The sequence below is a fragment of the Mycetomoellerius zeteki genome, unplaced genomic scaffold, assembly GCF_001594055.1.
Source record: "Mycetomoellerius zeteki isolate Tzet28-1 unplaced genomic scaffold, Tzet1.0 scaffold316, whole genome shotgun sequence".
Taxonomy (NCBI): Eukaryota; Metazoa; Arthropoda; class Insecta; order Hymenoptera; family Formicidae; genus Mycetomoellerius; species Mycetomoellerius zeteki.
Genome location: NW_017257301.1, coordinates 772266 through 781933, shown reverse-complemented (window position 1 = coordinate 781933; position 9668 = coordinate 772266). Strand labels below are relative to the sequence as shown.

At 42.2% G+C, this 9668-nt stretch overlaps 1 protein-coding gene across 1 annotated transcript; it reads left to right on the top strand.

Annotated features, from left to right (window-relative positions):
- The first annotated feature begins 2329 nt into the window (after positions 1–2329).
- On the top strand, positions 2330–5788 carry LOC108724928 (uncharacterized). The gene has a single exon (XM_018451631.1). It carries the CDS (start codon positions 2330–2332, stop codon positions 5786–5788), a length of 3459 nt encoding a protein of 1152 aa, XP_018307133.1.
- The last annotated feature ends 3880 nt before the right edge of the window (positions 5789–9668 follow it).

Here is a 9668-nt window from a genome sequence, read left to right as displayed (position 1 = left end):
CATCTCGGCCAGAAGGCGAGGCGATTGCCCTGTCGCGGACTGTGCCCTGTTTCAAGTTTTGCAAAGTGTCGCGAAGTTTTCGCGGGAGATGCGTGACTCATGACAACACGACAACGTGCGGTACTCAAAGTGTCACGTTTCAACACGGGAGCGATCTCCACGGTTCATCGGTCATGAAACGAAGACGTTTGAAGCACGAGGATCTTTGTATCCCGCGGGTGAGAACTTTACGAAGTGTTGATTACAACCATTATCATAATTTTAACATTTCACACAATTTTGGAAGTTAAAAGCAAAGACTGTGCGAAAAATTATCTTCACAATATTTACAGACATTTAGAAACATTTTATCACAATGAGCTATAATTAATTTAATTAATATATATTAATTTAATTAAATCAAATTATTACATATAAAATAAATATCCAGAACATAATAATTAATTAACTCTCCGCCGATAATTGGGATTTTTAAAGACATCATCGATATTTTGATATAAACTTTGGTAGATAAATTTAAACCCGTAAAAAAACAAATAAAATACAATTCGACTTTTATGATGGTTAAAATTTTGAAAAAAATAATACCAGATTTTTTTTCAGATTTTTATGTAATCAGGAAATAAAAAATTTGCTCTGTTTCTCAACTCTCCTTAATTGCTGATGAAAGAGTTAAAATTCATATTTCCAGCGGATGGTTAATAAAATAAATCTTGTTATAAAAAAGATTTAATTTAATTTAGTTTAATTAAATATTATAAAACAAAGTTTAAATAATAGGGCTCTTGAAATTAAAAGTAATTAAAGTAATAATAAAGTATACGGGCAATGAGAGCGTTTAATACAGCGCGGAAATTGGTGCGCAATTTTATACTGAATGTAAAACAAAATTTTTGATTCTTGTAATATTCCTTTTTTGTAAATTGATGTAAATTGCTACGCTTAGAATAATTGATTATGATCTATGGAGACGGAGGGTGAGTAGAATAAGTATACATGGAGTTAATAACAATATCTTGTATCGACATTTATTGTAGATTAATATATTATGCGAATATTATATGAATTTTATATGAATTAACGCTCTTATTGCCCGTATACTTTATTATTATTATTAACTATTATGTTCTAAATATTTGTAACAAACATTTTGTTCATAACAAGCATACAAATACGAAAAGTTGGATCGCAGAAGATAGTTGACAAACTTCTGCAGCAATTTTCATTTCCTTTGCGACATTGACGGTCGCGATAACAGGGAGCCTAAGCATAAGAATTATTGCGTTGAAATGTTTTCGAACTTACGCACGCACAGCTCACGCGATCTTTCTCACGCGCATATCACGCACGGCCGGACACAATGGCAGAATATCGTTTAGAGTTCACTGACCGTTATATCGTCCACTTACATTATATAAGCGATATAAGGCTGTCATCCTGAATTAGTAATTACGCCGCGCTTTCTGAAATGCATATTCGTACTATCCTCCGAATTCCCTGAATATGGAGGGGTGGACGTATAATATGAGTCATGAGAGGGTGTCCACCCTGTTTCCCTCTCCCGTCCAATATCCCGCGTCTCCCTTTTTCGAGACCGCATGTCCATCGTACGCGAGCGAGGGTGTCTCGTTCACCGTGTCTCGTTCGTCAAGTTTCGCGTGCGTCTTCCTGCAGCACGAAGTGCTCGTTAACCGACCCCAACTCCCCCTTTCCTCCAGATCGGTCGAACGAAATCATTATAATCTGCCTGCCGAATTAGTGTCGCCTTCAACGAGCATTCGCGATTCTCTGCGCTCGCGAGACAACATATTCGAAATTTATTTATATTTACGCGAAAAATCATCTTTCCTATGATGTTCTTATATGACACTTTTGCTACGATGCTCTTATATGACACATTTGCACACTAATTATTTCATTAGAAAAGACAATAATAAACGATTTTTATAAAGGGATAGACAGTATGAATTTTAAACTTCGCGAGTTAAGAAAATATTATGTAAATACTTACACAACAATTTTCCACAAAATTTTTATTAACAAAATTCAAGGTATAATAAAAATTACATGGGCCTATCTCTAATTTATAATTAAATCTAAACACACAATATACGTCTAAATGTGAATTTATTAATTTGTTCCGACGTTATATTAAGAAAAGTGGCAAAAAATAAGCTTTATGGAGAATTGTATGAATTTCTTCTCCACAAAAACTTTATCAAATACGAGATCGTTTTCAATAACTTTTTAAACGCGGGAAATTTGTCTGTTCCTTGCCAGACGAACAACATTTAAAGAAGAACGGGCTGGTTGCGTGAGAGCCACCGGGATGTCGAGTATGACATCGTCGCAAGACCCCACGACGACGGCGGCGGTGGAGACGACGGAACTGGACAGCGACGGTTCGAGCTGCGGCGAGCGCGACGTCTGGAAGCGCGTTCGCGGCGATTCCGCCGACACCGGGGCCAAGAAGCGTCGAAAGCAGACCACGCCGGTAAGAGTCTCGTCTGGCCTTGCGGACGTGCACGAGGATGAGCGCGAGGACGAGCGCGAAGACGAAGACGCCAAAGGTAAGCCGTCGTCGCGATCACCGTTGCTGAGCAACGACCATCACCACCAACAACACCACCACCACCACCATCACCATCATCATCACTCGCCGTCGTCGAAAGACGAGAATCTAAACAACGAGTTCCGCTGCCAGCACTGCGGTCGGCTCTTCGACAGCGACGAGACGCTCAATGTCCACGTGGACGGCGAGCACGGTGGCGCAAATCAGGCTGTCACCATCAAGGTAGAGCCGGCGCAGCAGCTGGATCCAATTAACGAGAGTCCCGTTAATCTCTTAAGCGTTAAGAACTTCGCGACCACGTGGCTGGCGTCCGGCAGCCAGCAGCACGTGCAATCGCAGACGCAGATGCAATCACAGAGCGATGAATCGTGGTCGAGCGGCCCGGTCAATCAAATCGTCACGATGACGAATCATTTACAGGCTCTTTCGAGTTTTCCGGGCACCTTCGCGCAGTATCTACCTCTGCCAAATTTTCCCCTGACCGATCCTCAACTCTCTAGATCCTCCCTCAGTTCTGTGCCGGTCAAGATCTTCAATCCAGACGCGTATTGCGACATGTGCAACAAGGAGTTTTGCAACAAATACTTCCTGAAGACACACAAAGCCAACAAGCACGGAATCTACGTTGACTCGCCAGCGCCAACGGCTATGGACCCCGTCAATGTCGCTGGCAGCAGCATATTCGGTGCCGTGAACTTCCACGCGAGTAACGCGAGCGTGAAATTGGAGCCGCCGGTGACTCCGCCGCAGAAACGTTTCCGCAACGAAGATTCCACGAAAAAGCATAAGCAAAAAACGCACAACGAGTCACCTGTGGATCAGCAGTCAGATGGCCAGCAGATCTCGATGCAGTCGCAGAGCGAGGAGGATCGAATGACGTCGCGCGACAGTCCCGGCGGCATAGAAGCGCTCTTGAAGCAGGAATCATACGGCGTCGAGCAAGAAGACGCGACCTTTATGCCGGCCCCAAGACATCTCTCGCCCCAATCCATCCAACAAGCACGCGATTCTGGTTTCAGTGTTGATCTTCTGCGCCGACTTGGTGTCATAAATCCAGAGGCATTCTGCGAAATTTGCTGCAAAGAGTACTGCAACAAGTATTTCCTACGCACACACAAGATGAAACGGCACGGCGTTGTCGTGCAGGACAGCGAGCGATCGCCCGGCAATTCCGGCACTACTGTCAGCACCTGGCACCAGGTGCAAACCAGTCCACTGAACTTGATCGTGTCTGAAGCTGCTACGAGTGCGGAGTCTAATGACCACGGCAGCGAGGAACACGAGTGCAAACTCTGCGCTATTCGCTTTCAGACGATCGATTTGTATCAGGCACATTGCAGGAAGCTGCACGAGGGCGAGGAAAGCGGCTCGCCGAAACAAGAATACGACTTAGAAGGCTCTGATCAGCGTAATGATTCGATCTCAGAGGACCTTCAGAAGCTGCAAACGATGATCATGCAGCTGAATGGAATAGATTCTGGGAAGGGATTATCCTGCGCTGCCTGCGGCAGAGAATGTGATTCAAGGTCGGCCTTACGCGTTCACATGGCGACCGAACACGGTATGGCCGGTGATGAATCCTCATCGTCGCCGCAAAAGTCACCAACAGCCATTTCGACTATTCTCTGCACTCTCTGTGAGAAGGATTATCCTAGTCAAGATGCATTAAGGAAACATATTAGCGAGGAACATCAACCCATCGTATCCAGTGCTATTACTCTGCCAGCACTGCCGCCAACGGTGATTGCCTCTTCCGCTAGTTCGACACCGACTAGTCAGACTCCGAGCGGTCAAGCAACAACGATGACAGAAAAGAAGGTAACGTCGCTAACTCCTACATCGAGCTATTGCGAGATCTGCAACAAGGAGCTGTGCAATAAGTATTTCATGAAAACGCATATGCAGCGGATGCATGGCATCGAGATCGAAAACGGCGCACAGATCGGCGGCGTCATCTGCAACATTTGCAACAAGGAGCTCTGCAGCAAGTACTTTCTGCGAGTTCACAAGCATAATACTCATGGAATCATCGACGACAACACGTCGTCATCGGCGTCGAACAAGCAGGAGTCTTATGATGTTCCTAGTGCCGAAGACTCGACACTGAAACCGGAACAATTGGGCGATCTCAGTCACAGATATTTCATTCATTTTACCGAGGTATGTCCAATTTGCAGTCGGAGGTTCCGCAGCATCAAGTGGCTGAAGGCGCATTTAATGGGCGACCACGGCAAAGCGGGGATCGACAAATGGCGCGAATTGGAACAGCAGTATCAAGCAACGTCCAGAACCTGCGGCAGAAGCGTTGCTTCGACGAAGAACACGCAACAAACATCAAATCTGAAGATCCCCAATGGTTTCGAGGTTACCCAACAGATCAAGCCTGTCGATTACACGAGCCTGGGAAATCAAATGCTATCAAATCTTCTCGGTTCCTCATCCGAGGAGTCTCAATTAAAGAATTATCGCTGCGGCTACTGCAACTTTACAACCTCTGTATTACCCTTTCTCTTTCTTCACGAGCGATCCCACGTGAATCCACAGGAAAATCTCGAAGGAGATCGAGCGTTACAATGTCCGATCTGCTCGCACGACTTTCATCAACCGGAGCTGCTTCATCAGCATCTGCTCTCTAAGCATCAATTCCCCTCTCTGTTATCGCAGTTCCCGCATCCTCTCATGAATAATCTTAGATCGGATATTGATATCAAGACGAGTGATACCAAAAACAAAACTGATCAAGATACAAAAGACGATCGTGTGGGATGCAGTCCACACACCGATCGGAATATCCCCGAGCCCGCCAAAAAGCAGCGGCAGGACGAAACTACGGTGAAGGTGACTCCTCAGGGTGTGTACAAATGTGCTCAGTGTGGATATGCGACAACGAATTTGAATCGTATCAAGAAGCACGTACGGAAAGATCACAAGGCGATAGGCGATCCGACGGAAAGCGTGATTGCCGAGCTCAGCAAGACCCTGAAAGACGTAGCGAATAAACAGAAGATGCCAGCCTGTTACGCGATGCCGCAGGACATGAACTCGAATCCCGACAAGACCATTATGCAACCGTTCCTGATCGAAGAGCAGGATCTGATGCAGGTGGGCGCCGAGTCTAGCTCGGCGAAGAAATTCGCGCCGGCTCTGGTCTACTTGCCGGTCAAGTCCAGAATCAGCAACGCCCTGACTGCCTCCTTCACTCTCACCCCCGCCTGAGTTTAGATCGCGATCGTGTTACTTCGCGTAAGCATCTTGAAAGAGTGCAAGTGGCAGCATCTGCATCTGCGACCTGAGCACGTGGTATCGGTTCCTATTTATCATGTAAGACGAGCAGCCAAACGGCAAGTGTTATTTGCACTATAATATTTTGATGTTCCATTAATTTTTACGTATCTTTAGCGATTTTTGCAGGCTTTCCTATTATTAATTAAGTAAGTCCTCCGGTTGCGAATTAATAGGTTGCGAAACAAAGTAAAAATAGTCAAATGAACGTGATGAAAACCGTAGATGAGATTATTCTTCTTCTCCGAAGTTAACTTTGCATCGTATAAAAAATGATTTCGGAGCCATTCAGTGTCTGAGAAAACAATCATAAACAGAAAGAAATTTTTTAATAATTTTTTTAGACATTAAAATCGCTTCAAGATCCATTCTTCACTGTGCAATATTATCTTTGTAAGAGAATAATCTCATTTGACGGAATTTCATATCAAAACGCTTGTTATCGCCATAACACGAGATTGTTTGTTTTTTGGTGACACGTCATCGACTCGTAATACAGAGAGATCGTCCTGAAGCAACACGGAGTAGGAAAACTCGTTTACACGTACTTTATTTCGAAATGGTTTTCGAGGGTGACGAATTTAGCAGACCGAAAAGATCTCCTTCGGAAGAGAAGACTTTTCAGAGAAATAACGAATCGAGATTGTTATTATTGTTCTAAGTATAGGGAACATACTCGTTATATACTCTTGTAAATACTTAATCATAATTAATTAAAATACGAACGGGTGATCGACAAAGTTCCTATTTTAAATGCGACATCGGGAAGCCTTCACTCTCTTTGCTTCGCATTTTATTTCGTCCGTTTTTCTTGCTTTAACGATTTTGCTTCTGCTCAAGTGAATCAAAAAAAGAAAAAATCGCGTGTAAGACCAAGCGCGATCATTCGATCGGTATTAAATTCATTCACTTATCGACTTTTTCTTTCGTGACTGTTCTAGTCAATATTTTATATAAATATATATATATATATATATTTACGTGAATAAAAAGAGAATTTTTTCAGAGATAAGACAAATTTAGAGATGTATTTATCATGCATACATAGAGTACGCTAGACTCCGAGAAATCGTCGTGCGGTGCTAATTAGACGCGACCGCTAATTATCGTCGCGACGTGTACAGTCAAGAGGGCGAGAGCGTGATACAATAGTAACGGAGGTATTGGGGTATCAATGTGCAGAGAAAATCGCCAACCAACTCAGGGGTGGACACAGTATAACCCGCAACAAAAAGTACAATCGTATACACAGCCAACGCATTGCATAGACTTTAAATAACTTTTAACTTTTAATGATGAGATGTAGCGCGCGTCTCGTAAATGTTCCGCGGATATATCAATAACGATCGATCCCTTGCCCAACCGTCTTGGGCTGTGGGGTCGCGAAATGACCAAGCTCGATCCACTCGAATATTCGATGAACGGCCCCCGATTTATATATGTATAAACTACATATAAAAATTATATAGCACACTCGGATTATTTAACTAAGAGTTACCTAGTCTAGTCGGTAAACACCGCGGACATCGAGTTCGAGATAAAAGTTCCTCCTTGAAAGCTGTTTCAAACTTCGTGCCTTTGCAGCTTGAGAAACGCATTACCCGCGAACTTCCCCGTAATCACGCAGGTCTCGATAAGGTATATCCGAATATAATGGGCTGATTTATTACAATTATAATAAATATGGTTTCTGTCAGACGTTCTCTCTTTTTCTGTCTCTATTTTTTTTCTCTCGATCTCGTTGTGTAATAGCTGATCTCTTTTCCTGGTAATGTGACGCAATTGCGAGGCTTTTCCTTGAGAATGAGTCGCAAATAACTGCGGAATTGTTTCACGGAAATGTCTCATAAATATTTATTTCGAAATCTCTCTATTAGAAATACGACCTTTTCATGGCACACAATATATATATTTTAATGATTTCCGCTAAGACGATCTTAAATTATCGAGTGTTTCTAAAAGTTTCTGAAGATAACAGAAATAATTGAATATTCATATGTTCGTTCAGAGATTGTCGTTTTTTCAAAGATTAAGCGATCGAAGATATAAATCGCAATTGGAAAATCGATAAAGATTTCATTAAATTGTTTTAAGCCGTGATCAGATTATGCATTGGAAATTGAAATTAAGATTAATATTGACATTAAAATTCAAAATTGCTCAATCATACTATGAATTAAATATCCAACAGCAATTAAGATTGAAATTAAGAAGAATATCGGGATAACTGAAACCACACATAACAAAAACTATTGAATACGCATTTAATTGCACTCACACGTTAATTGTGCTATGTTTATACTTCTTATAATCCTTTATAACTTATTATTTGTACATACACAATACATTTGGTGAGATTAGTCATGTGAGATTAGTCACGTGACTAAAATATTGGAAGCTTATTGATTGAGATTGAGATTGGAAAAATAGACAGAGCCCTATATTTCAATCTGCAATCTCAATCTCGGCCTGCTCTATTCTCATTGGTCGAACTTCAATCTTAATCTCAATCTTAATTTCAATCTCAATCTTCAATGCATAGTTTGATCACGGCTTTAGACGCGTCGCGAAAAACTTTCGACAATTTCTTCGTCAGCGCTCAAATCGAAATGCCCGAAAGGACAGCTGTTGCCGCAATGACCACACTCTCGATAGTTGAACGTGCAGCCGTTCTGACCTGCCTAGCTTCCCAAACACATTTCTCGCAGCACACCGGTGTGCCCATCCCTCCACGATGAACAAACATGCACACTATATTTCCGCCTACACGAAATTGCCCTTGCTCTGTCATAAAATAATAATTCTGCTTACTCAGTACAATCTTTACTTACCGAATAATATTTGGAATGTCAATATTTTTTCCAAAAAATTATCCAATAAAATTTCTATAGATTTTATGTGACATTTAAATAATTTTAAAATGTTTTTAAATATAACGCAGGATCAGAATAACTTTTCATGGAGAAAAAAGTATCTTAGGAAATCAGATTCAAATGTAAATTATATTTACATATATTTTCGAAATAATTATACAATATTTAAATGTGCTTTTAAAGTGATGTGAAATTGTGCAAAATTTTTCGTTTAATTAATAAATTATCAAGATAATTAATTTTACGTGCATAGTTCTTTAACTCGATAATTAATGGAACGTAAAGAAATAAATGACTCAAAATTACTATCGAGAGTGACATGTGAGGCGATAAATAACACAATCGGATCGGTGCTCACTAAAATGCAACATTCGGCACTCGTCGCGTTCTGGTAATGCGAATTCGGCGCTGTCAGAGACGGCAATGATTTATTCCGGGACGATTTCCATGGCACGAGTCGGTTTTTGTCTCAGGGGCCATAAAAGTTTTCCCCGCGCGCGCGCAGCTGAAATTCGAGAACCGCGTCATTTAACGGGGCACACATCGATACCGTTGCCGAAAATTCGTCTGAATTAGTATGCGCACACGCGTGCATTAATATGACTTAGGGGAGAAGAGAGGCGATCGGCCATTACGCAAATCTATCGAGGGGTTTAAGAATAAAGAGACAGAGAGAGAGAGAGAGAGAAAAAAAAGATAAGGAAGAAATGGAAACGGTCACTGCACGGAGGGAGAAGGAGTGAGAAGGAGCGATTCTCGTTGGGGAAAAATAAATTTTTAGTCGGCATTGTCGTGCCGACGAGACGGATCCGGACAAACGGCCTCCACCATCTGGTCCCCCCCTCTGGCGAGAAGGTCAAAGAGGAGGAAGGAGGTCGCGACCTTGGCGGGGATTTTTCCGAAAAAGTTCTGAGAACGAAACGACCCGGGGTGGAAAGAGA

Bases quoted from the DNA above. Each gene is read 5' to 3' on its own strand.
- LOC108724928 (XM_018451631.1), top strand. From the start codon at position 2,330: ATGTCGAGTATGACATCGTCGCAAGACCCCACGACGACGGCGGCGGTG.